Consider the following 26,464-nt stretch of genomic DNA (forward strand, 5'->3'; position numbering starts at 1 on the left):
ATTGGCTGCTTTCTACCCTGTTTAAGCCCCACCTCCCCACACTCATTATTGAGCCCCAACAAGCGTTTTTTTTTTATGTGCTGAGAGGCAGGAGACCCGCTGGTACTCAGATGGATCTACTCTTTAAGCACAAGCCTTCAGATCAAAATAATAACCATGCTGACCAATCTGACCATCTGGATTAAATAGTGCAGTCCACACGTCATGCGCTTGTACATGTGCGTCCCAGAACCATGTGTGAACTTCACCAAAGCACCAGTGCCCACTCTGCCTAGCATCTGGACTAGTACTGTGAAGTCAAACACACACACACACACACACACACACACACACTCCTGTCATGTGGTTTAGCATGCCAGCTATTACGGAGTGGTGCGCTGCTGTGGTAATGGATCTGGGCTCGGAGGGGAGCAGTTTAAACCCCGGTGAGGAAGCAGGGTGGTTATTTATTAAAGGCCTGCTCTCCGTCCTGCCGCAGGTACAGCACCCAGCCTCTCTCCGCTCTTCCCTCTTTTGTCCATCTCTCTTTTCCTCCCGCTCTTGCTCATTACACTCACTTCCTCTCCCATTGAGGCACGTTTTACGAGACGTATCCTCGGCGTCTTCAGCGCGCTCCCTGCTTCCTGTTTTCACATTGAGGAGAGTGATGGGCCCTTCAGAGTTGCCCGTTTCTGATCCATTCAGGCCTAATAAGGTCACACAGCGTCTACACGGCCTGCACGGTTTCCCCTCGAACAACAAACATAGCTGATTAGCCAGGACATGTTCATGTCCATGAGTTTTACATTAGCTCCCTAATGGAGCTAACACCAATTAGCATGGTGCTAGCTGCATGTCTGGATCCTCACGCTCTCCTCAAAGCGAGTGGAGGTGTTCAGTAATCAGCAAACGTTCTGAGGTTTCTGACCCTGTATGTCTCACCATTATCTAGACACATGGGCTAAGATGCATTAGCATAGCCAAAAGCAGAAGCACCATATTGAGGCCTGAATGTAGTCCACGTTCCAGATAACAGTCAGACTGTCAGACACCATATAATCAAGTCTATTCGAGATCAATCAACACCTCCAAGCAGTTTAAGGAGGGTGTGTGATGACAAGCCATGCAAATTGTTAGCTACACTATATGGACAAAAGTATTGGGACACCTGCTCATTCTTCCAAAAACAAGAGTATTAAAGAGCTGATCCTGCTTTTGTTGGAGTAACGGTCTCTACTGTGCATGGAAGAAGGCTTTCTACTAGATTTTGGACAAGCATTGCTGTGAGGATTTGATTGCATTTAATGTCAGCAAGAGCATCATCCCCAACTTATCACAAAAAGTACTGGATGGAGCTCCACCACCATCATTCCAGAGAACACAGCTCTTCCACTGCTCCACAGCTCAATGCTGGGGGGCTTTATACCCCTCTATTAGCCCACACCTGGTGTTAGGCAGCATGGAGCCGATAGGTTCATGATGTTGATCTGCTCCAGAGTGTCCTATTCTATTGGCAGTACTTCTCTACAGGGACTAGACAAGCTGTGTGTGTGAGTGTGTGTTTGCACGTATGTGTAGCAATAGTTCCACCTAAAGTAGCTGAATGCACTCATTAGAAGGGGTGTCCACAAACATTTGGACATGCTGTGCACTTTAGTCTCGTAGCTCCAGGGTAAAACTGTAGACGCATGTAAAGTCTCTCACCTGCTTCTGGATAAGGGGGGGCCACCGCTGATCAGGCAGAAAAACAGGGGATTCAGCTGCAGAGAGCATCCTGATGCAGCTGTGGGACAGACAGCTGTATACGGGAAAGAATGACAACCGTGGAAGCTGTGAGACTACAGAACACAGCTTCCTCTGAGGACTCTGAGCTGCTGTGATCAGACTGATGAGGCAGAGGAGGACTGTCCACTTAGAGAAAGCTATAATTCAATTATAATCAAATTAAAGCAATAATATAAATATTAGTTACAGCTGATGCTCCTCTGAAACTCTGATATCTAACTAGGAATGTGATGATGCACTCTCCGGCCACTTTATCAGAAACCCCTACCTTCCAGCTTAGAGACTGGAATGTTAGCTATCCTCTGGACCTTCTGACCACAGAGCTGCTCTTGCAACCAAGCACTGTGTTTCTAATAAAGTGGCCAGTGAGTGGACGCACAAGGTGGTAGGTGTTTCTAATAAAGTGGCCAGTGAGTGGACGCACAAGGTGATAGGTGTTTCTAATAAAGTGGCCAGTGAGCGGACGCACAAGGTGGTAGGTGTTTCTAATAAAGTGGCCAGTGAGTGGAAGCACAGGTTAGTAGGTGTTTCTAATAAAGTGGCCAGTGAAGGAAGGCACAAGGTAATAGCTGTTTCTAATAAAGTGGCCAGTGAGTGGAAGCACAGGTTAGTAGGTGTTTCTAATAAAGTGGCCAGTGAAGGGAAGCACAAGGTAATAGGTGTTTCTAATAAAGTGGCCAGTGAGTGGAAGCACAGGTTAGTAGGTGTTTCTAATAAAGTGGCCAGTGAATGGTGAATGTATGGTGTGGTATCTCTGGGAGGCTTCAGTCCTCTACTTCGCAGTGCTGGGGAGAGTGCCAGTTGCCACATCCGCTGTGTGTGTTTGTGTGCAGGGGGTGTGCGGAGGGGGGCTTCTGGGAATCAATCGTTCAGAAGGCAGAAAGAGGAGAGATGGAAGTAGGGACAGCGTGCCAGTACCGTTCACATGCAAATCAATGCAAGGAGCTGAAGAAGGGGGGGTGCGGGGGCAGAGGAACAGGTGTCCTGGGCCGGCTGAGGGTGGGGTGTGGGGTGTGGGGGAGTTTGATACGGACACAGAAGACCCTTTCACCTCACATGTTCACTATCTCTCCCTCTTTTTTCTCTCCATCTCGTCCTTTTCTTCCCTCCGCACCCTGCCTGACTCGGTAATGACAGCAGATTTGGCATCCAGCTCATTAATGAAGACACAGACCAGTCCAACGGTATCAAATTTAATCCTGAAAAAACACACATCCACTGTTTTACTGTCGCTCAGACACACTGATTGCATATGCAGGAATGGTATTTAGTGGTTAGACTGACGTGTAAAAACACAAGGGACAAATAAAACACTTCAGAAACGTCCCTGGTTCCGGACAGTGCAGAAATTTCCCAGAATTGCCCGGAATTCCCATTGAAGTGATGCAAACAAAACAATCCTCTTCCTATTCTGTCGTTAAACTTAAATTTCTCAATAATTGCCGTCACTATAAACTGCTCTACACACATTAATCTATTCAGAACTAATGACCAAGTGCTCTGACTCTACACAGTTTCCCTAGGCCATCCTCCTTAAAGCGAGTCTCACAGAGTGATTTACTGTAGTCCATAAACACAAACACAGACCTCACTCTGATTAACCTTACATTTAGACTGGACACTATATGTCCAAATGTTTGTGGACACCCCCTTTAAGGAATGCATTCAGCTACTTTAAGCTGCACTCATTCAAGGCTTGTCTAGTCCCTGTAATAATGCCAGGCGTGGGCTAGCAGAGGGGTATAAAGCCCCCCAGCATTGAGGAGCTGTGGAGCAGTGGAAGAGCTGTGTTCTCTGCAATGATGGTGGTGGAGCTCCATCCAGTACCTTTGGAATGAGTTGGGGATAACGCTCTTGTCGCTGAATGCTATCAAATTCTCACAGCAATGCTCCTCCTCTAGTAGAGAGCCTGCTTCAGTAGAGACAGTTACTCCAACAAAAGCAGGAGAAACTCTTTTTAATACCCTTCAAACAAAAAAATGGGCAGGTGTCCCAATACTTTTGTCCATATAGTGTATAAGAGTCAAAGCATGGTCTTGGTCAATAAGTAAAATACATCTATATAAGAAATATATAATATTTGCTCTCTCTCTCTTTACTGCAGCCGATCAGCTTCAGCAAATGAAGACTAATAATGAAAGCAAAGTGCAAACGGGTTCTCGGTTCTACGTTCTCCCAACAGGGTCGATCTCATCTGTACTGCAGAACACACAAACCAGAGCTTAAACGAACTCCCATTAGGAATGGATCCAAAATAAACACACAAAATAAACCATGAGAAGAACGTACACACACTCACACTCTCACTCACTCTCTCACTCACTCACTCACTCACTCTCTCACTCACTCTCTCACTCACTCTCTCACTCACTCTCTCACTCTCTCACTCTCTCTCTCTCTCTCACTCACTCTCTCACTCTCTCACTCTCTCTACTGCTGATCAATGTACAGTATTTCTGGATTGTAGATATATCAGAGAGCTCTTTAAAGGAACACTCCAGCGTTTTTCACCCTGACCCCTGTCTGCCGTATCTGTGGCGTATGGCCGATTACCACAGACAATCACACCAGTGAGGTTCCCTGAACAGACACCAGAGCAGGAAACCTATCAGCTTTAAAATCTTAGAATGGAAGTCAATGGGCAGATGCTGGAGCAGTCGCCCACTGCCTTCTACTATAAGCCTATTTTAAAGGACCCTCTTCTAGTATCTCCCACGTTTAAGTGGGTTTCTGCACCAGTTCATTTGCATATGATAATTTTTTAACCTCTTCAAAAAAATGATTTGTTACTGTACCTTTAAGACTGTTATATGTAAATGAGCTCTATTCTTATTGGTCGCTCTGTTGAGTGAAACATGAGTAGAAGCACAAGGTAGGGGTTTCTAATAAAGTGGCCAGTGAGTTGGAAGCACAAGGTAGGGGTTTCTGATAAAGTGGCCAGTGAGAACGAGCACAAGGTAGGTGTTTCCAATAAAGTGGCCAGTGAGTTAGAAACACAAGGTAGGTTTTTTGTTACTGTGACTTTAAGACTGATATATGTAAATATAGCTCTAATCTCATTGGTCGCTCTGTTTAAGGAATCATTCAAAAGCAGTCCGGGATGAAACGTGAGTAGAAGCATAAGGTAGGGGTTTCTAATAAAGTGGCCAGTGAGAAAGAGCACGGGGTAGAATATTTGTTACCGTGCCTTTAAGACTGATATATGCAAATGAGGTACATTCTGATTGGCTGCCCTGTTATGTGACTCATTCATGAGCAGTCTGGGCTAAAACACTCCTTTTAACTTCAAGGTAAATGGGTGGGGCTAAACTGCTGGAAGGCTGAATAGACAGCTGTATGTAAATGCACTTGATTTTGTGACATCATAAAAATTATTTGTGACATCACAAAAACTCTTGTGCTCTTTCTGAAGTACAGGGAAATCCTCAGATTTGCTGGAGTATTCCTTTAATGCTCCACATTTCTCCCACTTCTGAGCGACAAGGCCTCATCATAGCTACATCCCATAATGAATTATGGATCTCAATGCAAATAAAAAAAAAAATTAATTCTACTCAAACGGCATCGACATGCACTCATCCCAAATACGTGTGACTGATGGGGATCAAGTCCACAACCGGGCTTCTGTCAGCATTCATACCAGGCTTCTAATGGCAGTGAACTGGGCTGAGGCTTCTGCTGCAGTCTGGCCCGTTTCACTTCCATTAACCCATTGTTTGAAAGTCAGGACACTGAGATTAAGAATTACAGAAATGTGCTTCAATTATTTAGATAAAATAAAAAATGAAAAATAAAATCTGCTTAATCTGCTTACAGCTCCTCCTGCTAATTTGGCACAAGCTGGATCGAGCTGCGGCGTCTCCAGTCCCCAGCCTGGAGCTCAGCTTCATTAGTGTCTCTCTGAAATGATGGACGTAGTGTAATCAATCTGACTGCTTTAGACAGTAAACCGCAGATGTGGGACGCTGGAAAACAACACGGCAGCAATCTTTGGTCTTCTGGTTGAAAATATTGGCCCCTATGAGCTCAGAAAGAAAGCAGAAAGGACCCAGAGTCAGGTCTGGGGAAAAAAAAAAGACCAAGTGCGGCCTCTAGTGGTCAGAGCACAAACTGCGAGCAGCAAACTCAGCTCAGTCTAGTCTGCAAAGTCACGTGCAAATATTTTATTGATGTTCTGAGTGGAAATAAGTGAACGACTCCTCTACAGGACATTTTCTGCACATTTAAAACATAATTTCTGTGTATTTTATTATTAAAATGTGCCATAATCTTTGCACACATCATATTTGCGTATTAAAATGTACAGAGGGTGTCTCTGCAGAGGATGAGGACGTGACTCACTTACACAACATCTGGGTGCTCAGATATTTGCATATGACTGTATGGAAAGCTGGTTTAGCCTTAATCCACAGTTTCTTTATAGACATATGTGAGCAGGTCCGCAGGTTGTTAGTAGCAGCAGCAAAAATGAAGCTTTAAATACAAGTTGTACTGGTATTATTCAGAGGTGAGAAATATGACTATATTAATTATTATTATTGTGATTACATCACAATATGCTCTTCTGGGTGTATTGTGGGCCTGTACTGGAAGTGTATTATTATTATTATTATTAAGTGATATTGTATTCATGCCATATTGTTCACCCCTAGTATACGACATAGTATAGTTAGCATACTATATAGTTTAGTTTAATATAGAACATAATATAGTTATATTATACTATGCGGTTAAATTTGAAGTATTCGATCACAAAAAATATTTATATTAATTTTACACTTTATTGACTTTATTTATTAGGCCACTTTAGAGGCTTTTTGTAAGTCGCTCTGGATAAGAGCGTCTGCTAAATGCCTTAAATGTAAATGTTGTAGATATTTATCTTACCCTTAACTAACAATCATCTAAACTAACTTTAACTTCCCCAAAACTGTAAATCTCACCCTAATCCTAACTTTAACCTCAATCCAAGAGCTAAACCTAACCCTAACCCAGGTCCTAGCCCTGAAGCTCCACCCAAAATCCACCTAAATCTAACCCTTACTCTGGTCCAAAACCCTTGTCCTCATAAATTTGAAGATAAAATGTGCCTTCTGGAAAAAAAGAGGCCAAATGTTAAATTTAAAATGTAATAATTCAGTTTCCACAATAAAGAGAATTATTTAAACATGAAAGAATTTAAAGTTCAAGGTGTTTTACTAATAAAAGCTGATCTTCTTTATATTAAAATCTAAATCTACACTGTTTCCTCCATTCAAATGAAACAGGATCCCAAATGATAAACATCTTGGGAACAATTGTGGCTCCTACTCTAATAAAGAAACTATGGATTAAAAGTAAGAGCAGTTAGCTGTAATGAACAGGCGAGTACAGCAGCCGGAGCTGGAAGGCAGGACGACGCGCTTGTGTTTGACCGCTGAGGCGTAAAACAGGCGGGAGGAAGAAGGAGCTGAGGAAGCCGAGCTCAGGTCTGCTAAAATGCAGTAAAGCTTTCTGCCTTCAGATCTTAATATCACACAGTGATGATTCAGAGACGGCCTTCTGAGATGATTTAAGCTCAGACCTGTGTGTGTGTGTGTGTGTGTGTGTGTGTGTGTGTGTGTGTGTCTAATAAGCTAATCTTTCATAGAGGTAACTGCTACTGCACTTGGTCATCCTCAGTTCATATAAGCATATACACATACATACACACTCCTGAACGCCTCCCGTTGCATTCTGGAAACTGTAGTCCAATCTGATTGGATGAAGACACCTGAGAGTGGCCGGAAGAACAGCTATGCTGGCCTTCAGACACAATTTGCTTGATCCAAACTCCGCCCACAAACGTGTTCTTTTGGAGGAACTTTTGCGAGCTTGGACAAACTTCACAGAACCCATTGAGCCCTAATGAGAGACTGTAGCTCCGCCTCCTCGGTGTATATCACAATACCTACATTTAGAGCGTTATTAATATTCACCCTAATGAGAGACTGTAGCTCCGCCTCCTCAGTGCATATCACAATACCTTGTGATACGGCTCTCATTAGGGTGAATATTAATAACGCTCTAAATGTAGGTATTGTGATATACACTGAGGGGGCGGAGCTACAGTCTCTCATTAGGGTGAATATTAATAACGCTCTAAATGTAGGTATTGTGATATACACTGATGAGGAGGAGCTACAGTCTCTCATTAGGGTGAATATTAATAACGCTCTAAATGTAGGTATTGTGATATAAACTGAGGAGGAGGAGCTACACTCTCATTAGGGTGAATATTAATAACGCTCTAAATGTAGGTATTGTGATATACACTGAGGAGGCGGAGCTACAGTCTCTCATTAGGGTGAATATTAATAACGCTCTAAATGTAGGTATTGTGATATACACTGAGGAGGCGGAGCTACAGTCTCTCATTAGGGTGAATATTAATAACGCTCTAAATGTAGGTATTGTGATATACACTGAGGAGGCGGAGCTACAGTCTCTCATTAGGGTGAATATTAATAACGCTCTAAATGTAGGTACTGTGATATACACTGAGGAGGCGGAGCTACAGTCTCTCATCAGGGCTGAATGGGAGTTTTAGCAGTGTTCTGTAAAGTGTGTCCAACTGGGCAACAGCGGCTACATGAGAACACATATGTGGGGCATGGAGGGGTCAGTTAGTAAACATTCACAGGTCAAGATGATGATTCAGAGACCTCTACTTATACAGAGGTCGTGTCCCATTTAGGGACCACCTGCTTCTCTCAGTCACTTTCTCTCTCACTCTGACTGACTGAATCCCAAATGGCTTCATATTGGAAATACAGTACAGAGCACTATCCTTAGAGTACTTTAGAGTAGTGCACTATATGTCCACTAGGGGGCCATCTGGGATTCAGCCCCTCTCTCTCTCGCTTGTGACACTGTGACTCCCTACAGGTATGTGTCATGTTCAGCACTACTCAGACTCTGATTGGACCCTTGGAGGGGCGTGTCCTTCAGCAGTGGCTGCGGTTGACCAGGTAAAAGGTCGTCCTGCGGAAACGAATGCTGATTGGCCGTTTCTGGAGGAGAGGTGGCCGCGTTCCAGCCTTTCTTCTTCTTCTTCTTGTCCCTGTCTTCCGCAGCATTTTTGGAGTTTAGGGGAAGGTCCACAGTGATGGTGGGTTTCTGCCGCAGGTCCTGCTTGCTGGGCGGTTCGGCGGCCATGATGGCGCGTGCGCCGTGCATTCTAGGAGGGGATTTACAGTGCAGCTCTCCCCTCGACTCCTTCCACAAACGCAGCTGAGAGAGATGCTCCTTCTCGATGTCCCGCTCAGACACGGGCAGCTCCATAATCTGGAGAGAGAGAGAGAGAGAGAGAGAGAGAGAGAGAGAGAGAGAGAGAGAGAGAGAGAGAGAGAGAGAGAGAGAGAGAGAGAGAGAGAGAGAGAGAGAGAGAGAGAGAGAGAGAGAGAAAGGGGGGGCTTTATAGGAGCAGGCAATTGAGGGTTTACAAATTTAGCTTGTGGGATCATGGTCTACTGCCTTCTGTGAATAATTCAAAGAGATCCTCCTTCAGTGATTCCTCAGAGAGGCTTACTAATTACTTCATCATGTGAGCTACAGTAGTCTGTAATTATGACTGCACTGCTGAGCAAACCTCAAACACACACAGATTTAAGAAGAAGTACATTTTAAAAGACAAGACGTGAGCCTGAAACGTTCAGAAACAAGAAACTGAAATAAATAAAACAGAAACATGAAGAATTTAGAGTTTTATTATTTCTACAGTAACAAGCACTGACCAGCAGGTGGAGACAAACTCAGCTTTCACCAAGCGCCCACACTGTGTACTGTGAGGCGAGTGTACAGCATCACGGGTCTGCATGCATTCGTCCTAGTTTTTAATGAGTAAAATACACTGAGTGTGTAGGTGTGTGTGTGTGTGTGTGTGTTTGTTTGTGCTCTACCTCTCTAATGAGGAAGCCCTCCTGCATGTAGCGAGGCTCAATGGCCCGAAGCAGCTCCATTGTCTCGTACTGTCCCTGACACGCCTTCAGCTTCTCCTGAGATCCTAGCATGCATTTCAGGAGCACCAGCCCCACTCTGAAGATGATTTTTACTCCTGAAACACACACACACACACACACACACAGGTTTAAATAAGACCGGTTTAAATAAGACAGACTCCTCCAGAATCCTCTCCAACCATGTTCTGATCATCTGCAGCTGATGATGGGGTGATCTTCCTCCATCCTGACCTTACTAAGGTTATCTTTGCTAAATGCAATCAAATCCTCATAGCAATGCTCCTCCAAGATCTAGCAGAAACCCCTCTCCTCTGGACAGTAGAGACAGTCACTTTAGCAAAAGCAGGATCAACTCTTTCTTATACCCTTGATTTCAGAAAAAATAAATGAATGAGCAGGTGTCCCAATACTTTTGTCCATATAGTGTATCTATGAAATGCAACTGAACTCTACATTAAATTTAATAGTTTAAGTCTCTTAAAAGCCAACAGAGAGTCATCTATAGGGGAACCTCAAACAATATGACCACTGCTTTGGCCCAAAGTGTTGACCATTAATGCAGTCAAGTAAAATCACAACCGCGGTGTTTCACATCCCCCAGCCTAAAACCATCCATTCAATCTACTGATTAAAGCACTTCGTTGCAGCAGATGATACACACGGCCCTGCTGCCAAGCATGAGGCGTTAGTCATCTCTGAGAGGATGTGTGTGTGGTTGAAGTGAGAAGACCAGCCCTACAGCTGAGGTTTATGTGCTATAGAGGAGAGAGAACAAGGCAACACAACAATGTGTGTGTGTGTGTGTGTGCGCGCATGTGAGACCCACCCTCGCAGAAGAACATGTCCCAGACACGCAGCACCGACGCCCATGGCAGCGTTCGAGAGAACACACACATGAACCACTCGGTCATGTACAGGATGGGGTCGATCTTGTGCTTCTTCAGGTGCCGGTGAGCAACGGGGGACGCCCGCTTCAGCAATGCAAAGAGGATCTCTCCATCCAGCTGGATAGCTTCCTGCACACACACACACACACACACACACACACACACACACACACACACACACAGACAGACACACTTTTTTATATCAGAACATACTTTCAGCGATCAGCCATAACATTAAAACCACTGACAGATGAAGTGATTATGTTGTTTCAATGGAAAAGACACTATATGGACAAAAGTATTGGGACACCTGCTCCTTCATTGTTTCTTCTGAAATCAAGGCTACTAAAAAAGTTAATCCTGCTTTTGTTGAAGTAACTGTCTCTACTCTCCAGGGAAGAAGGTTTCTACTAGATTTTGGAGGAGCATTGCTGCAAGGATTTGATTGCATTTAGTGACAAGAGTGTTAGTGAGGTCAGGATGTTGGAGGATGATTATCACCCCACCTCATTATCCCCAACTCCCCAACTCATCCCAAAAGTACTGGATGGAGCTCCACCACCATCATTCCAGAGAACACAGTTCTTCCATTGCTCCAATAGGCTCATCAATGTTCATCTTCTCTTGGTAAATCTCCAAAAACAGAGCCTACTCCGGGTCTGAGTAAAACTCTATATTCCGTCAGGTCAGTATAAAGTGCCTATTTTACTAAACACTGACTGGATAAACTGGGTACTGGACGGAAACTGGGAATACTGGGATTCATAATGGATTGGTAACTTGCTTTAGTTGCTGATTAAGACAGAAATGCTGAAGATCAGAGTAACGAGCTGCAGCTCTGTTAATGAACAGCCCCTCTCTGCTGACCAACGCGGGACAAGAACCGGCAGAGCAACCTTTACACTTCACGCTCCGACACATCAGCAGAACAACAACCTCACACCTCAGCACATTCAGCAGCTGCCAGTGCATGTGTGTGTGAGTGTGTGTGTGAGTGAGAGTGTGAGTGAAAGGAAGGAAACAAAAAAGGTATAAATAGAGATCTAAAGAGAGAGACCTGAGTAACCATACCATGTCAGAGGTATATACAGTCATGCCCGAAAGTATTCATACCCCTGTCAAAGTTTGACTTAAATTTACTTTTATTTAACCAGAAATTATATTTTTGCCTGGAAATGACACAGGCATCTCCCAGGAGATAACACGATGATGTACAAGAGGCATCATTGTGGGGAAAAAATATTTCTCAGCTTTTATACACATTTGAATAAAAAGTGGCATGTCCAAAATTATTCATACCCTTCTCAATAATTAATAGAAAAGCCTTTATTGGCTATTACAGCAATCAAACGCTTCCTGTAATTGCTGACCAGCTTTTTGCATGTCTCCACTGGTATTTTTGCCCATTCATCTTTAGTGATGAGCTCCAACTCTTTGAGGTTCGAGGGTCTCCTTGCCATCACCCTGATCTTTAGCTCCCTCCACAGATTCTCAATTGGATTCAAGTCAGGACTCTGGCTGGGCCACTGCAAAACATTCATGTTTTTGTCTGCTAACCATTTCTTCACCACTTTGACTGTGTGTTTTGGGTCGTTGTCGTGCTGAAATGTCCACCGGTTCCCAAGGCCAAGTTCTGCAGACTGCCTGATGTTGTTGTTGAGAATCTTGATGTATTGCTCTTTTTTCATGGTGCCATTTACTGCGATCAAGTTCCCTGGTCCATTGGCTGAAAAACACCCCCAAAACATTAGGTTCCCACCACCATGTTTGACAGTGGGGATGGTGTTCTTAGGGTTGAAGGCTTCTCCTTTTTTACGCCAAATGGTGCACACATCATTGTGGCCAAACAATTCAATTTTTGTTTCATCTGACCATAAAACAGAACACCAGAAGTCTTCTTCTTTGTCCAGATGAGCATTTGCAAAGGTCAAGCGGGCTTTTGTGTGCCTTTTCTGGAGAAGTGGTGTCCTCCTTGGCCTGCATCCGTGGAACCCAGCAGTGTGCAGTGTCCGTTGAACTGTCTGCCTTGAGATGTCGCCACCAGCAGAGTCCAGATTCACCAGGATGGCCTTGGTGGTGATCCTTGGATTTTTCTTCACCTCTCTCACTATTCTCCTGGCCAGCACAGGTGTCACTTTTGGCTTCCGACCACATCTTCTGAGATTTTCCACAGTGCGGAACTTCTTGTATTTTTTAATAATACTTTGCACTGTAGCCACTGGAACTTGAAAACGTTTTGATATGGCTTTATAGCCCTTTCCTGACTTGTGAGCGGCCACAATGCACAGCCGCAGGTCCTTAGTGAGCTCCTTTGTCTTAGCCATGACTGTCCACAAACCAACTGCAGAGAGCTGCTGTTTTTCTCCTGTTGAGTTGATTAAAACAGCTGTTCCCAATGAATCAGGGTAATTAGGATGCTTTAAAACAGCTTGGACTATTTGGAATGGTATAGAACTTTGGATTTTCCCATATACTGTGACAGTTTTCAAAGGGTATGAATAATTTTGGACATGCCACTTTTTATTCAAATGTGTATAAAAGCTGAGAAATACTTTTTCCCACAATGATGCCTCTTGTACATCATCGTGTTATCTCCTGGGAGATGCCTGTGTCGTTTCAAGGCAAAAATATAACTTCTGGTTAAATAAAAGTAAATTTAAGTCAAACTTTGCCAGGGGTATGAATACTTTCGGGCATGACTGTATGTATATATATATATATATATATATATATATATATATATATATTATTAATCATATCTCTTTATATTTATATATATATTTTTTAAATCAGAGAGCAAGAGAGAGAGAGAGAGAGAGTTAATCTCACCAGGCCGGCGCTGTAATATCCTGGCAGATACTTCTCACAGATCTGCACCAAACTCCAAAACGCTTCCTGAGACAAACAAACAAACAAACACACAACTCTTCATCACACAGAGAGCTGCTTGAGCTTACATATAATTCAGTGCTGCCACTTAACCCACCCGCTTGAGGCTCCCCCTAGCACCAACAATGCTCCCGGGCACTATGAGTGTAAGAACTTAACACACGTCTCTTCAATGGGCAGCCGACACATGGAGGAAAGAGCCCACCGCACCAGCTAACAGATCTCTGTGCCGGCCAACATCACTTAAGAGCCATCTGGAGAGAGCTCGGCCAATCGTGCTCGCTCAGACTCCGGCTGCTGATGGCAAAATGGCATGGCTCGAGATTTAAACTTGTGACCCCATAGAGACCATAGTGGCAGTGGATTAGACCTCTGAACCGCTCAGAGCCCGGTCCTGCCTCCTCCTGCCCCCTTCTTCTTCTTGGGTTAACTTATTTGGTTTACGTGACTCTTCTGGAATTTACAGTGACCAGGATAAATGGGGCCAAAAAATGAAAAATCATGTCCTGCTCAATTACTACTTTAATCTGCACCCATTGCTGACACATGTGTGCAAATGCACACACACACATACACAGCTTGTCTAGTCCCTGTAGATAAAGAAATACTGCCAATAGAATAGGGACTCTCTGAGCAGATCAATAAACATGACCCTATGGGCACCATGCTGCCTAATAATGTCAGGCGTGGCTAGTAGAGGGGTATAAAGCCCCCCAGCATTGAGGAGCTGTGGAGCAGTGGAAGAACTGAGTTCTCTGGAATGATGGTGGTGGAGCTCCATCCAGGACCTTTAGGATTAGTTGGGAGTTGGGGATGATCAGGTGGGGTGGTAATCATCCAGCATCCTGACCTCACCTGGGAACTGCTTAAGCATTCACTCTGAATCTTCAGGAAATGTACTTTTTTCTAGCTGTAGCTACATCAGGGCTTTGTAGATATGACTAATAAATCAATATAGCCTCAATTTCAATAAACTTCACTAACCTCAGCAGGCATGTGCATCAGCAGCACGGCAGCGATCGGAGCCTGAGCCTGACAGTAACCCTCCTCTGGCCGGTACAGCGTGTAGGCCTTCAGCACCCGGAACAGATCCTGCTGCCTACACACACACACACACACACACACACACACACACACACACACACACACACACACACACACGTCTCCCCAGATCAACTACATTTAAAATAAAGGGGATTTTTTTCATCAGACGATTTCTAGTGCTCACCCATGGCCTCCTCGAGCCACAAACATCTCGTGGAAAGGAAACTGCCTGTGGAGGTCCTTCTCAATCACATTCCACCCCATTTAGGATCTCCAGGCTGGCTGTCCAAGTCCTGATAGAACAGAAGAATAGAATCTAAAAACCACCAAATACCCTGAGCTTCTGAGTCCAGCATCCAGCATCTCTCAGCACAGCATCTATGATGCTGCACTCTGGAAGATTCTTCTAGGAAGGTTGGAAGATGTCATGTAAGCATGGTAGAGACTGCAGTCCTCTCTCACCCGAAACCTGTCCTTGTTCTGCTCCTTTTTAACCTTCCTCCACAGAGGTAGAGCCAGACACGGCCTCGGAGCGACGGGGGGATTCCCTTCTGACAGCGTAACTTCACCTACCGGAGTCAGAGTAAACACTGAGAAGAAGCAGGGTTTACTCAGCGTGCAACGGCAGTTATCCAATCACACACACACACACACACACACAGATATCAGTTTCTATGCACTCTATGCACTTTCCTACATATCGCCCATACATCATATATATTATTATATTATATATAATATCCTTATACTAGGGTGGGCAATTCCGGTCCTGGGGGGTTGGATTCCTGCACAGCGTGGTGCTTTTCCTGCTCAAGCACAATTGATTCAACTCAACTGTTAATGGCCAGGTTTATTAGGTGTCTGTTAGAGCAGGGAGTCAGCAAACAGTGCTGGACTCCAGCCCCCAATGCCCACTCCTGCCTTATACCCTCAAAAGTAGAATAGGACTTATCTGGAGCAGATCAACATCATGACCCTATTGGCACCATGCTGCCTAATAATGCCAGGCGTGGGCTAGTAGAGGGGTATAAAGCCCCCCAGCATTGAGCAGCTGTGGAGCAGTGGAAGCACTGTGTTCTCTGTAATGATGATGGTGGAGCTCCATCCAGTACTTTTGAGCCAGAAAATGCTTTAACTTTAAAATATACATAATTTACTGTTGCTGTAATGAGATTTAAATGTAAGTAATATTGGACCACCCTGAACAATTCATAGCTGGACTGCTTCTGATGACAGCTCTAGCAGCAGTGAAGGACCGCCACACAGGGCAACATGTTCAGTTTAGACATACCTTTCACATCTCAACCAAATATCACCATTGTTAGAACTAAATCTGGGTGTGAGGTGTTTCTTGTATCCGTCCTGATTTACAGTCACAGACAGCAGTGGCACAGATGTTGAGGTTTCCCAGCTGAGCTCAGCCCAAACCGATTTCTCACTAAGCTAAAACTAAGTGTTTCTCACTGGAATTGGGATTACATGAAACAGCAGTGCGTGGGCAGACACCTTTTCTTCAGAAACACATCGGAAACACTTACCATGATCTGTGTTAAAAGAGTGTGTGTGTGAGTGCATGTGTGCGGAGATTGAAAATCTGACCTTCTTATGTTTTTTGCTCATCCACTTGTCCCAGCTGTTCAGCATCTCCAACCACTTCACCTCCCTCTGCCTCAGCACCTCTGGAGGGATTTCTTCAGCACTGTGTAAGAGAGGAGAGCGGGACTAAACACACTGTTTATGCACAAACACAAATACACACACTTGCCTGTACAGATTATGCCCAAAAGTGTGTGGACACCCTTTTTTATTAGTGAATTTAGCTCAAACACAGCTCTACAGAAAAGCACTGAACAATAGAACGGGACACTCTGGAGGGGTGGTAAGCCCCCCTCCCAGGCACTGAGCTGTGAGGTTCTCTGGAGTCATGATGGAGCTCCATCTAATACCTTTGGGATGAGTTGGAGTGGCAGAACTGATCATCCAGCATCAGTACCTGCTCTGTCATGATGCTGAATGCAATCAAATCCTCCTCACAGCGAGTGTAAAGGCTTCTCAGAAGAGTGGAGGCTGTTACTTCTGCAAAGGGGGTCACACTCCCAGCAAATCTCCCAGCTTTTATACATACTGTCAAATGATTTCACTCACTGACAGCAATATAATCCACAAGGGGGCGCTATCAGTGTTCCAATAACTTTACGAGGTGTTGTTCAATCAATCGAAAAGCATATAGTTACAAACTGATCAGGACAAGTGATAGTGATATTGCTATTTGTCCAAACTACTTTAACTACTTTAAGTTGCACCCATGGCTGACACAGATGTGCTATTACACACACACAGCTTGTCTAGTCTCTGTACAGAAGTACTGCCAATAGAATGGGACTACTGAACCTACTGGCACCATGCTGCCTAATGCCAGGTGTGGGAATGAGGTGGGGTGCTGATCATCACCTAACATACTTAGTAATTGTTCTCGTCGCAAGTACAATCAAATTCTCACAGCAATTCTGTGAGAAAAAAAATAAAATGTATTCTTTACTAGACAGTTACTCAACAAAAGCAGGAAAAACTCTTTTTAATTCACTTGATTTCAGAAAGAAACAATGAATGAACGAGCAGGTGTCCCAATACTTTTGTCCATATAGTGTATTTTGTATTGAAAACATTTGGTAAGTGTTTCCTGACGACTGCTCTCACATATTTGCATGCGCGCACACTGATGCAAATGCTGTACTGCTGAACGATGCCTATGATTCCGTAAACGCTTTATCTAACATCTCAAAACAGACAGGATGTATACTTTCATAACCACACACACACACACACACACACACACACACACACACACACACACACAAAACCCAGCTGTGAGTTGTCCTAGTTCCTAATAGAACCATTGACGTGGTTTGGTGTAACATACATCCCCTGTTATAAAGGTTCTATAAGAAGAGGCACATACAACCACATTGAGAACACAACCGAAACCCCTCCCAGCACAACGGAGACCTTTTACAGCACAACTGAACCCCCTCCCAGTACAACCGAAACCCCTCTCTGCAAAACCATAACCCCTCCCTGCACAACTGAAACCCCTTACAGTACAACCGGAACTCCTCCCAGCACAACCAAAACCCATTACAGTACAACCGAAATTCCTCCCAGCACAACCGAAACCTTTTACACCACAAGCGAAACCCCTCACAGCACAACCAAAACCCCTTACAGTACAATGAAAACTCCTCCCAGCACAACCGAAATCCCTCCCAGCACAACCGAAACTTTTTACACCACAAGCGAAACCCCTCACAGCACAACCAAAACCCCTTACAGTACAATGAAAACTCCTCCCAGCACAACAGAAAACCCTCACAGCACAACCGAAACCCCTCACAGCACAACAGAAACCCCTCCCAGCACAAGCGAAACCCCTCCCAGCACAACGGAAACCCCTTACAGTACAACGGAAACTCCTCCCTACACAAGCGAACCCCTCCCAGCACAACCGAAACTTTTACACCACAAGCGAAACCCCTCACAGCACAACCAAAACCCCTTACAGTACAATGAAAACTCCTCCCAGCACAACAGAAAACCCTCACAGCACAACCGAAACCCCTCACAGCACAACAGAAATCCCTCCCAGCACAAGCGAAACCCCTCCCAGCACAAGCTAAACCCCTCCCAGCACAACGGAAACCCCTCCCAGCACAACGGAAACCCCTTACAGTACAACGGAAACTCCTCCCTACACAAGCGAAACCCCTCCCAGCACAAGCGAAACCTCTCCCAGCACAATGGAAACTCCTCCCAGCACAACGGAAACCCCTCACAGTACAACGGAAACCCCTTACAGTACAACGGAAACTCCTCCCAGCACAAGCTAAACCCCTCCCAGCACAACGGAAACCCCTCCCAGCACAAGCGAAACCCCTCCATGCACAAGCGAAACCCCTCCATGCACAAGCGAAACCTCTCCCAGCACAATGGAAACTCCTCCCTCCACAATGGAAACTCCTCCTTCCACAATGGAAACTCCTCCCAGCACAAGCGAAACCCCTCCCAGCACAAGCGAAACCCCTCCCTGCACAAGCGAAACCCCTCCATGCACAAGCGAAACCCCTCCATGCACAAGCGAAACCTCTCCCAGCACAATGGAAACTCCTCCCAGCACAATGGAAACTCCTCCTTCCACAATGGAAACTCCTCCCTCCACAATGGAAACCCCTCACAGTACAACGGAAACCACTCCCAGTACAACCAAAACACCAGTGATAATTGCTGCACAACAATTGATTAAAAAAAAAAAGATATTTTTCAATATTATTTGAATGGAATCTTTTTGATCTTTTGGGAGGGTAGAATTATAATAATGACCACCTGATACTGGATGCTGTGAAGGGTCCATCTGAAAAAGGTTAGCATGGATGAGCTGTATTACAAATAAGAGGGAGATAAACAGACGGTGAGGATGACGGTAGGGCATGGCTGACAAGTGAGGGCTTTGTTTTTTTTGCTGTATTGGTTTACAGGGCCCCAACAGATATGCCAAGGGGCCTTTCGTTTTGGGCTGCCCCGTGCTACAGGCCCCAGTGTGACTGACCTCCTGACCCCCAGTTGTTATAACACTGAAAATGTGGCCATGTAAAGTATGAAAATCTGAGCCGAGTGTGACTTTCCGTAACGTTCCACATGGATGAAACACACACTCAGCTCAGATTTTCATACATTTAAAAAGAATGGTTCCTTTTAAGAGGGATTCACTCAGTTTTCCTTCTCTGAGGAAAGCTCATGTGTCTTGGTTACATTCTAAACCTGTGTGTGTGTGTGAGTGTGTGTGTGAGTGTGTAAAAGTGTGTGTGTAAGAGCTCCCAGAGGTTTCACAATGAAAAGCAGTGTTTATGAAAGTCAGCCAGCAGACACACCCTCAGTGTGGAGTGTAATTAAATCAGGACTGAGTGGGAGAGAGGGGGGAAGAGTGTGTCAGCATGGGGTAGAGAGACGGCAGCGTTCCTTTACTTTAGCGATTCAGTCCCATTACAGGAGACACTCTGATGACCATCTGTGATCGACAGTACCAGTAGAGTTTCAGAGTAGTACAGACAATAACAACAACACTCTTATATGAATATTTAATTATATATTATTTCTAATGCTTTAAATGCATCTTTACAATGTTTACTTAACTTTCATTCAAAGCAGAAAGGAAGTTACTAATCTCTGAAGCTGCAGTGGATCTTTAAGCCCTGGGTAAAGAACCTGTGACGGACGTTCACTCACAGCACATAAGTACGTGCTGGTACTCTGTGTACACGGATTAAACGGTGTGGATTATCAGAGGCCTGTAATGGACTCTTTTTAAAGAACTGCACAAAGTCTAAATACAAGATCTGTATCTTCATTGTGATTCACCCCCCCCCCCCCCCCCCCATCTGATAATCTGATATTTCATCCATTTCTGCTGATATCAGCCTCAAACCCATTCCTAGCCATCTATACCCACATCCACCCCTACATAGCCATCCCTAACTGTCTATACCCTTCTATATCCAGCCAGCTATTCCTAGCAGTCCATGGTCATCCCTAGATATCCCTAACCGTCTATATCCAACCCTAGCTTCTCCTAGCTGTCAATACCTTACCTTTACTATCCCTAGCCACCCATACTCATCCCTAGCCAACTATACCAATCCCTAGCTATTCCTAGCCGTCCAAACCTTACCCTCACTATCCCTAGCTGTCTAGAACCATCTCTAGCTATTTCTAGCCGTCCATAGCAATGACAGGATATCCCTAGCCAACCATACTCATCTATAAACATCTATACCAACATCCATCTGTATTATCCCACCCATGCACTCCCTTATCATCAGTGTGGAGCAGTAATGGCTACCACTGCAAATCCCATAAGGAGTTTTTTGGTTCTAAATTGTTTACTGTAAACAGTTTTTTTTAAATAAACAAGTCTTTATTTTTGCCATATCACACCCATAGTCTAAGACACTGTTCACAATGAAAAAGTCTAAAACTAAACCGGACAGAGTTCCTCAGAGAAAAGAAGACGACCTGCGGAAACAAGGAAAACAGGAAGTGATGAGTGGAAAGGACTTTCCCCTCATTCTCCTTCCTCCTTACTCCTTTTCCAGACACTCAGAGCTTCAGGAGTTTAAACTGACAGCCACTGAGGGAAACTCACACTGATTAAGCTGAAGACTCATTAAAACATGCTAATTATTCTGTGCTGTTATGGTTTGGTTGATTACACTCTTGGCTAAACAATACAATACCCATACACACCCATCCATACCATCAATACCCATACGCACCCATCCATACCATCGATACCCATACGCACCCATCCATACCATCGATACCCATACGCACCCATCCATACCATCGATACCCATACGCACCCATCCATACCATCGATACCCATACGCACCCATCCATACCATCGATACCCATACGCACCCATCCATACCATCGATACCCATACGCACCCAACCATACCATCAATACCCATACGCACCCATCCATACCATCAATACCCATACGTACCCATCCATACCATCAATACCATCAATACCCATACGTACCCATCCATACCATCAATACCATCAATACCCATACGTACCCATCCATACCATCGATACCCATACGCACCCATCCATACCATCAATACCCATACGCACCCATCCATACCATCAATACCATCAATACCCATACGCACCCATCCATACCATCAATACCATCAATACCCATTGACATAAGTATATACCCAACAATATCCATCCACACCAATTTATACCCACCCATTCAATCGATATCCATATATACTAATCAATACCCATCCATACCATCAATTACCACACAAACCATTTATACTAATACATAACATCAATATCTATACACACTCATTCATACCATCAATACCCATACACACCCATTCATACCCATTCATACAATCAATAATCATCAATTTCAGTATATACCCAACAATACCCATCCACCTGTTACCCAAACTAGGGATGCACCGATCCGGCCTTTTCAGTTCCGATATCGACACAGATACATAAACTTTGCATATCGGTCGATACCAGATTCCGATCCCAGACCATTGTTGAATTAATAAACCGTATACCTCACCATGTGGGAGAGACTTAAGACATCAGGATTGACTTAAACATTACTTTACTAACTTTGTAAAACAAATTAACATAAATATAAATGTACTAAATTTATTTCTTTGTCACTAAAATAAACACATGTGCAGGACCTTGACATAACATTCAAAATAAAAAAGGAGTCAAACTTCTTAAAATATATACTTAAAATAAGTAGCTTCACTTTGTCAAACGCACAAACAGTAACAAATCTTATTTTAAACATTTTTGCGTAAACAGCAGCTGAACCTGAGAATAAATAAGTAACTTGATCAAACATGCAAGCAGTAATCAAAAATTGCAAACATGTGAACATTTAGTTTAGTCTCACACCAACCAACTGGATCCATGGATCGGCCTAATTATCTGATACCCAATCCAGCTAAGTTAGTTAATATCGGGACCGATATCCGATTCTAATATCGGATCGATGCATCTCTAACCCAAACATATAGTTGTTGGTTTATCTTTAGCCAGAAGCGACAGCTCGGACTTCAGACTGTCTGAACAAACACGTTGTGTATTTCATTTATATAAAATGCTAATATCTGATCATGCAAGTGTGTTTCCATACTCTAAACCTTGTCTGGTCTCAGTATCCATCACTGAGCTGTGTTTTCATAGTGGGGGGGGGGGGGGGGGGGGGGAAGAGAGAGAGAGAGAGAGAGAGACCTAACAAGGATAATAAGCCTTACCAGATTAGCACCTCAGCTACTTCAGCCTAACTGGGATTTTGACAGGTGGACCAGCAGACTGTGTGTTGCATAACACAGGTATTTACTGGCATGAAGGACCCCACCCACCTGCTCAGACTGTTCAAGGTCTGACATTCAAAAACACATCTGTAGTTTCCATTTATGAATATGCAAAATACAATTATTATAATTAGTAATATACAAATTATATTGTTTGGTATTACAGCCTTCATTTATATACATATAATTTTATATACATAAAATTCTCTGGCTATTTTCAAACATACCCCCTGAACAGTTCCTCGGTCACATGTGCTTCTTTTTCATTTTAAATAATTCAAAATTAATTCAGAATTAAATCTATATTTATTCCCTGAAATGTCATAATTATATAAATTCAAGGTCAGAGATTTACACCTCAGAGTGGACACAACTCTTTTAGGATGGGTCCCTAAAAAAGTACAGCAAACACAAACCCAAATTACCTCAGTCTGCTGCGCCACTGTGAATCTACTACACTGGTGTGGTGGTGTACCTCAAGGGTTTATTTTGGGGTCAATCTCAAGGTTTGTCTCCATGACCACCTCATGACACGTCTATCAAAGCTTATAACTGAATGTCTTTATGAATAATCTTTATGAACACTGGAATGAACCTTGGGATTGGGTCCACAATATACCCTTGAGGTACGTCACACTGGCATGGCAAACTCCTAATAGTAAAGCTGGTGAAGTCAGTCAGTGAATGGAGTCTAATTAGTTAGTTATGAATGGTGATCTGTAGAGGCAGCACAGAGACCATTCATAAAGTCAGTGACTCAGGCATGAGCTTTGACATTGACTCTCAGTCAGTCAAGTATGCCAAGCATGCCCTGGGGCTGATCTGTCTTCACAGGCCAGTTTCTCCCTATTCGCAGTAGAATGTCATTCATTCTGCATAGGGAATCTGCTCTGTGATGGCTTACAGATGGTAGCTTTCCATTTAAAAGAACATGCATTCTGTTTTCCGCCTCATCCAAACGCCTCCACTCTGGGACTTTCAGCAGGAGACAAAACCAAGAGTCAAAAATAAAAACGAGTATCTTTTACAATTTCAAAAAAACTGAAAAAAGGCCCAGCGCACAAATTTGAGTAACATGCATGGTCAGTACTTGGCAACCCACCTTTATTATCATAGTATCACTTAGGTTTTTGTTGGGGGGGGGGGGGTGCCCCATATTTCCCTTCTAGTTCCATGAGGTTCTTGGGTCATCTCTGTACTCTGCTGTTTTGTCTATGCACAGATTTTCAATGCCATTTAGGTCGGGGGACTGTGAGGACCATGGCAAAACCCTCAGCTTGCTCCTCCTAAGGTGTGTTGCTATAGAAGCTCACCCTCTTCACCTTCCCTTTCCCCTTTTTTTTGCAGATGATGAGATGATTGCTTTCAGAATTTATTGGTATTTAACTGCAGAACTGAATCTATTCTTTTCTCTACCAGTAAATGAAAAGTCCCCTATGCCACTGGCTGCAACACAAACCCAAAGCATGATTCACCCACCCCTCTGGGTTAACAGTTGGAAAGGTATTCTCATCATGAAATTCAGCACCCTTTGTTTTATCCTATTTCATCCTATTTCAGCTCCATCATTCACTGTTTCGCTGCACAGTAGAACAGTGCACCATTTTTCAAATCCTATGCTGGCAGTCCTTAAGTTTGAGGCACGTTAGAAAATATTAATATTGTTATTAACAGTAAGCAGCCAAATCAGAGAGGGCTGGTTTGACGAGGGTTTTGTTTAGATCCTCTCCATACTATTAAAAAACCTTATTTATCTCTAATGGGAGCTTGAACCTCCAAATAGAGAAATAAATAAATAAATAATTAAATCGCCAACCCTCCAAAGAAGAGACCATTCATAGAGGACACAAATGAAAGGACTGGCCTTTTTTTGTCCATTATTTAGTCCCAAATATTAGATTAATTTTACTCTCACATGCTTGCTTGAAGGTCTGGCCTAAATGCCAGTGAACACAAGGCTGCGTTGTCTGGCTCTATTAAAGAGACTCATAGAACTCATGTAAGAAATGGGCGAGGAATCATTATTAAATTAAGAAAAATTAAGAAGAAAAGGCGTCCATACAGAGTAGCTAAGGCTTAGTACACTATTAAAGGAATATTTCGGCAAAAATCAAACTAACATGATAGATCTCTGATCACGGATCCAAACGATCGGCCAAGACATGTTTGGTCTCTGACGTGTGCTTCTTTAGTTTAGAGGAGGACATGCTAGGCTAACATTGCTAACACACACTGGACGTGGGCTGTCACCAATCTCACATTATTAAAAGCATGGAAAACTCTTTATATTTACATACAGTAGATATTTGATATAATATCACTTTATATTTAATCACTTAAAATCACAGTATTTTGAGAGCAACGTCAGCCTAGTATATCCCAAGCTAAAGAAGCGCATGTCAGCTCACACCTGGAGCCAGTGATAATCCTAATAATCCTAATAATCTGATCATCTTTATCCCAAATATTTCTTTAATATTGTACTAAGCATTGCATAACGTCTCAAACATAGAGGCGGTTATGGTAGAACTACACTGAGCCACTGAGACTGAACGCGTGCCCCTGCTTTTACAGCCAGAGGTGGTTATTAACTAGAACCCTGTGTTTAGGAACAATGAAGGTTCTTTAAGTGATCCCATTCAACTACCACTGGCCACTTCCACACGGCTCTATTACAAGCATGGTTCCTCATGCGACTAAAAGCAGATCTTCTATGAAATCGCTCGAAGAACCATTGAAGCACCCTTCTCTGGGTTTGGGGTGATGGTGCGGTCTGTGTTGGTCCAGCTCCTGGTCTGCTGTACTGGAGCTCCCTCCTGTCCCTCCTGTCCCTCCTGTCCCTCTCTGGAGCTGCAGGCTTTTATTCTACACCAGAAGAGAAGATCCAAACAGAGAACAGAACAGGGTCTAACACACTTCAGCTCCTGGCTGAGACATGCTGGATGGGCTCAGAAGCTCCACTGTGGTTCTGGAGGTCCTCTAGTCCTTCAGTAGTACTGTGCAGTAATGCAGTAATGTAGTGCAGTAATACTGTATACTGCAAACTGGAAGCTGGACAGGTGTGTGTGTGTGTGTGTGTGTGTGTATCTGCTCATCATACTCACGAGTCTCCATTATGCTGCTGAGCTCCTCCAATAAACCCGTACTTGTCAGGCAGCCTGTCTGAGCTGGCAGAGCCGTTCGCCTCCGTCTGGGGTCCGGCAGAGAGGCTCTCCGGCTCGGCCAGGCGTCCAGCCGTGTCCCGTAAACTCCGTCCGTCCTCAGGCCGTACCCCATTGCCTTGGAGCTGGGTTTTAGCCATTGTAGTCCGGTCTGAAATCCAGGTTGTTGGCGGGGACTGCAGCTGCAGCTCTCCGCCTTCCCCTACACGACCTCACACTACAGCTCCCTCTCCCTCTGCTTCGCCCTTGTGGCTGTTTACCATCAAATCAGCTGTCAAACTGCTAGGGCGGAGATTTTCATTTTTCATCTTTAAAAAAATGTCAATGTATTAATTGTAAGCATGTTAATAGTCTGGATATGTTCACATTAACGCTGGTTAAATTGTTCATTTTCTTACATTTTAATTGTAGATAAACAATTAAATAAAACACGGAGGAAAAGAGTCACTTCAGTCCCTGCAAATGTTTCTGTTATTAATTAATTAAAAGTAGCTATGCCGATAATAATTTACTGATCATTTCTAGCTTAAAAAATAAAATCAATAAATACACTTTAAAAACCCCAGTTTTCTGTAAACACCCTGCCCTCGCCGGCTACCCTGCTATGCTAGCGCTAGCTACCGAGCACCAGCTAGCGACTTCGCAGCTGCAAACTACGTCAGTTTAGCTACAGTTCGCCCGAGCCTCCGAAATAACGTAATTAGAGGGTGTGCATTTTTTCTACGAACTCGTTTAGTCTGTTAATACTCTCATTTCTAAGATCTCCCAACAAGTAGTCATGTTAGCCTCATGCTAACTAGCTAGCTCCCATCACAGCAATATGCG

The 26,464-nt window shown here is 43.9% G+C and overlaps 1 protein-coding gene across 1 annotated transcript; it reads right to left on the reverse strand.

Moving 5' to 3' along the window:
* Positions 1-2,944: 2,944 nt before the first annotated feature.
* tbc1d10ab (TBC1 domain family, member 10Ab) lies at positions 2,945-26,464 on the reverse strand. Its single transcript, XM_072658707.1, is given in 11 exon segments — positions 2,945-9,069; positions 9,684-9,838; positions 10,570-10,759; positions 13,460-13,525; positions 14,504-14,618; positions 14,748-14,821; positions 14,824-14,856; positions 15,026-15,060; positions 15,063-15,132; positions 16,163-16,262; positions 25,583-26,464. Coding segments are annotated over 11 exon segments (1,440 nt in total). The 5' UTR covers positions 25,780-26,464; the 3' UTR covers positions 2,945-8,664.

Source organism: Salminus brasiliensis, chromosome 16, assembly GCF_030463535.1.
Source record: "Salminus brasiliensis chromosome 16, fSalBra1.hap2, whole genome shotgun sequence".
Lineage (NCBI taxonomy): Eukaryota > Metazoa > Chordata > Actinopteri > Characiformes > Bryconidae > Salminus > Salminus brasiliensis.